The sequence below is a fragment of the Endocarpon pusillum genome, assembly GCF_000464535.1.
Source record: "Endocarpon pusillum Z07020 unplaced genomic scaffold scaffold5579, whole genome shotgun sequence".
Classification (NCBI taxonomy): Eukaryota; Fungi; Ascomycota; class Eurotiomycetes; order Verrucariales; family Verrucariaceae; genus Endocarpon; species Endocarpon pusillum.
The window spans coordinates 112,326-119,272 of NW_006916526.1; the positions used below are offsets into that span (position 1 = coordinate 112,326).

At 51.1% G+C, this 6,947-nt stretch overlaps 1 protein-coding gene across 1 annotated transcript; it reads left to right on the plus strand.

Annotated features, from left to right (window-relative positions):
* Positions 1-4,577: 4,577 nt before the first annotated feature.
* EPUS_07300 (uncharacterized protein) lies at positions 4,578-6,679 on the plus strand (the record flags this gene model as incomplete). Its single annotated transcript, XM_007806706.1, has 4 exons — positions 4,578-4,845; positions 4,894-5,109; positions 5,175-5,307; positions 5,356-6,679. 4 exons carry the CDS (start codon positions 4,578-4,580, stop codon positions 6,677-6,679), a joined length of 1,941 nt encoding a protein of 646 aa, XP_007804897.1.
* Between the last annotated feature and the right edge of the window lie 268 nt (positions 6,680-6,947).

Below are 6,947 nucleotides of genomic sequence, written 5' to 3' on the forward strand. Positions count from 1 at the left end.
ACCCAGTAAGTCTCTCCCGGCACAGCACCGACCTCTGCGAAACTTTCCTTAGCCAGAATTAAAAACAGCCAAAAATGTAATCCCGACAGGGGATGGAAAATACAAGAGGCTAGTACGGCTGGTAATCTGATTTCACGATAACAAGTTTCATTGAGCCGTCAGTTTTACTCACCGCTCTTTCAAGTGCCACATCATCTTGTCTAGCTTCCGATCTCATCTCAAACGGAGCAAAATAATGTCTTTGGGACTGATATTGCTGTTCAGAGAAGTATTCGGATTGCTGTGTTTGATGATGGCCAGACGGGACGCGTTGCTGTGCAGGTGCAGATCCAGGACCTGCGGACGTTTGAGCCGCGTTCTGGCACCAATGCAGGACGAAGTAGTGATGCAGCTACTCGAGGGTTCACGAAACTGAGCCGTGGAAATGGCATCTCTGCGTATTGCTTAACTATTGGCTCGAATCGCCCGCGCGGATCTGAGACAGAAAGCGTCCTTTTTGGCGCTGCAGTGCAAAGCTATTCATGCGCGTGGTGAGATTGTTCATGCAAGAGCCCTTGCAGGAAGTCGGACCACACATCTTCCATTTTAGCTAGGACGATAGTCCACATCGATGCCAGATGTTCTTCTAAAATTGCTCCTGAAACATCTATGATGCTCTCGATGGCCAGTATATTTTGGCCACGGTCATAGTAAACACGCGTTAAGCTTTCCGGGCATAACGGGTCTCGCTTTCTTCACTTGTACCGCAGCACCGTGTTGTTGCAACATGGTGCCAAACACTTGACAGACAGCCGTTCGATGTCAACGTCACCTTGCGCCTTTTTATCCCAAAGCTCATCTAATGCAATGCAATACCAGAGTGTCAATCGTTGGAGCTAGTTCAACATAGCTATAGCCAGCTTTTGCTCCGTCTGTGTGGCAGGCCAGATGTCAGCACCTATCTGATTCGTGAGCATGCGGCCATCGTGCTTCCGAAACCGGCACAAGGTCTCGGTCACTGGAACCAGTGTGGAGTAATTGACCTGAGATGTCCCCAAGCCCAGAGCAGAAAAGCAGGAAGCTATCACTGGCGGAAGGATGCGGATACTCCCTTTGGAATGCAGTCAGGGAGAACTTTTACCTGTGACTTCCACTTGCGAAGAATTGACAATTAAAACACCGTTGGTTTTTCAGCTTCGAGAGCATTGTGTCATACGTCGTTAAAGGGCCTCAACTATTCTGTACCTGAAATGACACCAAGCATACTACATTGAACCTCCGAACTTGGCCTCTAGACCACCCTAAATTACTATCTACTCAAGGGTTGGGGGTTGATTCCTAGGTAAACACTGAGCGCGCCTATGTCTCATGGTACGTGTTTATTATTCATGTTGTTCTTTACGCGTAGCACTCCGTAGAAATGTATCCTGTTTTTTTTCGTGATCCACTTATCGGACCCGAACTTCCGAACCTGCTCTTAAAGTTCATTGATAACTAACCATGTGAATCACTTGAACGCTCAACTCTTTACATCCATACCATGGAGTACATAGTACTTTGTACCAGAGTACTGCTCGATGGGTAACCTAATCATGACTATGAATAATGCCCCAATCGATCGAACTTGCACAGCATCACGGGCTGCAAAAGCACTACAGGGATCATGATCATCATGCCTGGGATATATGGGGTACATAGACCCGAATCGGGCCATGGAAAGTCTGACTTGCCAAGTGGGATGCGTTATTTTATCATTGATCCCCATTAACTAACACTAACACGGTGATCATGATAGGCTCCACCTCCCCCTTTTTCCCCCCTCTTTCCTGCCATTTCTTCGGTCCCGTACTCTACCCTGTCCACTTTGAGTTTAGGGCTTAAGCTTAATCTGGCCCTCCTAGAAAGGATTGCTTGCTTCTGTCATGTAGGAATTCGCCATCCTGCATTGCCGCGCTCTGCCTCTGCAGCGAGCCGTGTCTTTGTCATCAGCCCCGCTCTTTCATCACTGCTGCAGCGTTACTCCTGTGCAAGTTTTCTCGACTTCGAAGAAGCTGCATGGGCTCGTGTGTCTGTATCTTCAACGTTCGCCTGGTTCAAAACGCGAAGTTTCAGCACTTCAGCCCCATGGGGAGGGCAAGTCACACATGACAAGGAGATAAGTCAATCTACGGAGTATAATTGATCGACTGTAGGACAGCTGGCCGATCATCCGCTATTGGATTCGCTGTTTCTGGCCCCCTCAAGCGCCGGAGGGGGGGCCCTAACTCTCCATTGGTTCGAAACGATAGGTCAGCCAAGATAGGAAGAGAGGACTCGAAAATTGAGGGCCACCAACTCAGAAGGTTCATTATGCTACGGCCTGTTAGACAGACCGAACGGCAAAACTGGTCATTGTACCAGCTGTCCCATGCGAGCACTTTAATGCACTACAGCTGAGAGCAAGGAGGGCAAGAATCTGATCCCATCGTGATCCGTGACTCCAGCCTTGCAAGTATCATGAACAAAAAATTGTTCTTGCTTATTGATCATTAATGTCATTGCTGCTCACTGCTGACTGCTGACTGCTCACTGATCACGGCTTACGGCTCATGGCTCATTGCTCACGGCTCACTGCTCACCCATAGCCGAGCCCTAATGCAGAATTTATGCCTACTTGTACCATCAAGAATGTTATATCCAAACTAAAAGGGTGACAATCGGAACGAGAAATGGGGGAGGGGCTTTCTAAATTAGCAGCGCCAGCGCACTCCAGCCCTCCACACGAATTCAGCACTTTCCGTCCCCATCAAAAGGCTTAAACACTTAGGCTTCGGATGACAGGGATGACTTGTACCACGGTACGTATTGCCATTACCTGTGTATTGGATACCGGCCGGTTGTCTCATGGCACTCATGGGCCGTCTAAAGGAGAATGTTTAGCATCTGCTCTTGTCGTCATGGAAGTCTAGTCAAAAGAACAAGGCAGAAGCAAGGCACCTCTCCAGTGTGTCCAGGTAGCACAGCAATTCCCGCAATCAAGCTAACCGTCAGCAAATTCTGGGTCAAGTCTCTCTGGGTCAAGTCCTGGGTCAAGTCCTGCGTAACATGGGCATGGAAGGGGTAGGTGAGAACAATCCCTGTATCCGACCTGTGGTTTGTACCATCTATGTGTATTCCCATTAAGGGTTACAATCATCACCAATGAATTAGTTATTCCAATTTACACTTCCCCCCGTACTCCGTACCCAGCAACTTACAATACTCGGAACTTTCTCAGTATTTACTACGGCCAAATCGCCCCCCGTTCTAAGAGTGGCGCTCTGGCGCTCTGGCCTCTCTGCAGCTAATCCACAAGCGAAGATCCCTCCAGCGAGCCGTGTCCATTAATCCACTAAACGCTGACCCTGGACAAGCACCTTGTGCTTGCGCGAAAGAAGAAAAGCCCACCAACCACCAACCACCCTGCCCTCCACCTCCCCATCTGCTCAACCCGCACTACAGCTGCCGATCCTCTCACACTTAACTCGACCTGCCTTCGTCCCGCTGCTCTGCGTTTGCTTCTCTGCCCTAGATCCCCATTCTCTAAAAGACTAGCCTGCGTTGTTGGCTGCTGCTCTCCCTGCCGCCGCTTCCTGCAACCTCTCTGAACTCGTTCCTCTCAATCCACCTGCTGCCTCTCCCGCCGCCGACGTCCGTGGTCCACTGCCCTGAACCACAGAATCAACGTCTGCACCTTTGTAGGATCCGTCAATCTGGGAGTAGGGAGAGCCCAACTCGTCACTCTCCCTGTCATTGTTCCTACCTTTGAGCTCGCCAATTCTCCTTCACCTCCAAGTCTTGCCGCTCGCTATATAAAATCACACCTGTTGATCCTTCGAGCTTGTCCTGCAGCACTTTCTCATTTCTGTGCAGCGCGTATGGTATATCGACCTTGGATGACCCTCGCGATCATCTACGAACACTTGCATTGCGTTGAGGCCGGCACCCGGGAAACACTTTCCAGAACAGCATAGTTCCTGGGGATCCGCAGTATCGCTCTCGTCTGCGACACTATCAATTTGCATGAGTGTTGCAGCAAGGCGGTCGCACTTTCTTTATTGCATCAAGCAAACCACCTCTAGCTGATCTTTGATGACGAATTACGAAAACGCACACAACAATATATCTGACCCTACATCTGCGGCAAAAGCGCCTTTTCTCTCCATCAAGCGGTTGACCTTTCATCTGCATTGCCTCCTACCTTGCTCAAGCCAAGCTGGGTGAATGCTGTGTTCTAGTCAGTCGCTGTGCATACGCTTCCAATTCATGTACCTGCGGTCTGCACCAACTTCACGATAGAAAAGATCTTTGACGGCAGCTTATGATCTGCACGATCTACACGAACTGCACGAAATCGAATTATTGAATATTAGAACGCTTCTCAAGTCTTTAGCGCAAGACGACTACGACAATAACGATAACTCCAGACATCATTAAACGCGAAAAGTGCCATTGGGCCCGAAACGCAGAGTAAGGGTTCCTGTAACGCCGCAGCGGCATTAAACACTTTTCGCGAAAGCGGTACAGCTACTGCTTGCAACATTAGCCTCTATCTACGCCTTTGACGTCCACACTTCACGATGAATCAAAATCAGCCCTACATGGAGATGCACCCGTCCCATATGTCGTCTGGTCAGCCCTATACCCCTCAGTCTGCAACCGCCCCGGGTCTTCCACATTATTCTCAATATCCACAACCGCAGGTGATACAGTCAGGTCCCGCTCACTATGCGCCCTCGCCTCACTCCTACGGACCATACTCTTACTCGAATGGAGTTCAGTCACCCCAATCGGCGACACAACCATCTTCTGCCCACCAAGTACACCCACAAGCACTTCCTCTTCCTGGTAAGCTCTACCTGTGCCGAATGGTTGACACTTCTGACATGGCTCCAGCTATGATGCCCGGCCCTCCCTCACAGCATGGTTACATGGGTAGCGGAAGCGCTCCGGGCCACGGCTATGGCACTCAGCCTGCACACCAATTTGACCAGACGGGTCAGATAGCGCCACCTGGGATGAAGCCTCGCGTGACGGCAACCCTTTGGGAAGATGAGGGAAGTCTGTGCTTCCAGGTTGAGGCGAAGGGCGTTTGTGTCGCGAGGCGAGAAGGTATGGCAGACCAGAAGATGGTCCTTTGCGCAACAAGTGCACCAATTGACATGTCTTTTTGGCAGATAATCACATGATTAATGGCACGAAGCTGCTCAACGTTGCCGGCATGACGCGAGGGCGACGAGATGGCATTCTCAAGAGCGAAAAGGTCCGTCATGTTGTAAAGATCGGTCCTATGCACTTGAAGGGTGTTTGGTGAGTGGCCGTTGGCACACGTGTTTGCATCCACTAATTAGCCTCGAGGATACCGTTCGATAGAGCGTTGGACTTTGCCAACAAGGAAAAGATCACGGATCAGCTCTATCCACTATTTGTCCACAACATTAGCGGGCTGCTCTATCATCCCACGAACGAGAGCAGGACAAGTGCAGTGGTTGCAGCTACCGAGAGACGTCGGATAGACGGTGTCCCCCCTAGGAACGGACAGACCTCACAACCTCCCCCGTTGCATCATCACCACTCCATGCACAGCACTGTTGGCTCGCAAGTACCGCCGACACCACACTCTATTGCCCCTCACCCTGGTTCTGGACGTCCCAGCCTCGATCGGGCGCATACCTTTCCAACCCCGCCCACAAGCGCCTCCAGCGTGATGGGTATGGGCAATCAGGGAAGCTCATATGAGTGGGGAGCTGCAACCATGGGAAGCAGTGTCTCAAGCACTCAGCCTTTGTCGATTGACACTGGCCTCAGCAATGCACGATCCATGCCCACTACGCCTGCCACCACTCCGCCTGGAAGTTCCATCTCTAATATGCAGCCATATCAAGGACAACAAAGCTTCACCGACTCTAAAGCCTATTATTCTGGGCCACCTTCGTCTCAAAGTGCCTATGCGCCTCATCACACCCCGACTCAACAGAACATGGCCCGCTTTGGAGGTGCCATGCCCTCGAATGCTTACAAGAACGAGATGGGACCCCCCACCGCTCCTGGAGCAGTCAATGGCGGCGATCCCGACCATCATGACGTCAAATCCGAGCAATATGCGCATGGGCACGTATCCGCGGGCTCGACGGATGCCGAGACGGACCAGCAACAAGACAACGGCTACATGGGTGCGAATGCTTCTGCTTATAGCAGCAACCGCACCCAATATGCTTACAATCCATCTCCAAGTGTTGGAACAGTGCAAGGCGATCATCCTCATTTGTCTCCTGAAATGGCGGGTTCTCCACATCAGACTGCCTCTGGCCGAGCGACCCCTCGTGGCACCAACGGAACTCATCAGTGGCAGCAGCAAGGATACCAAACACCTCCGCGAGCTGCGCCATCGAGCAATCTGTACAACGTCATGAGTGATTCACGAGGCGCAAATGGCACGCCTGCAGGTGATCACTACGCCTCAAACTACACCTCAGCATCGATGAACGGAGCTTCGACGTCGAATAAACGTGCAAGAGAGGATGAAAACGACAGCGGGCGTACCGACAGTCACGGTATCGAATCAGGCTTCGATCTGAAACGGAGGAAAACCATTCGTCAAGATCCAATGGGCGTACCAATGGGTCAGATGTCCAGTTTGCAAGGTATCAAGACTGGCGGTGGGCTGCCTCGGCAGCGGTGACCGCAGCCACGATGCTGACCTGCATCTATGAGCGTTCCGTTTGGGCAATCTTTCTCTGTTCGATTGTTCCGACTCTTCTCACCTGTTAATTCGCAAGCTTTCTTGACGGCCTCGTCGCTTCACCGGCGCTGCTTCCAGGCCATTCCACGCGGCATTCTACGATACCCTCCATGACATGCAAAATTCGAAGAAGACCACTTCAAGACCTTATGACATGATCACCACAGTCCCTTCTAATTTTCTTTGCGGCCTCGACCATTACGAATCT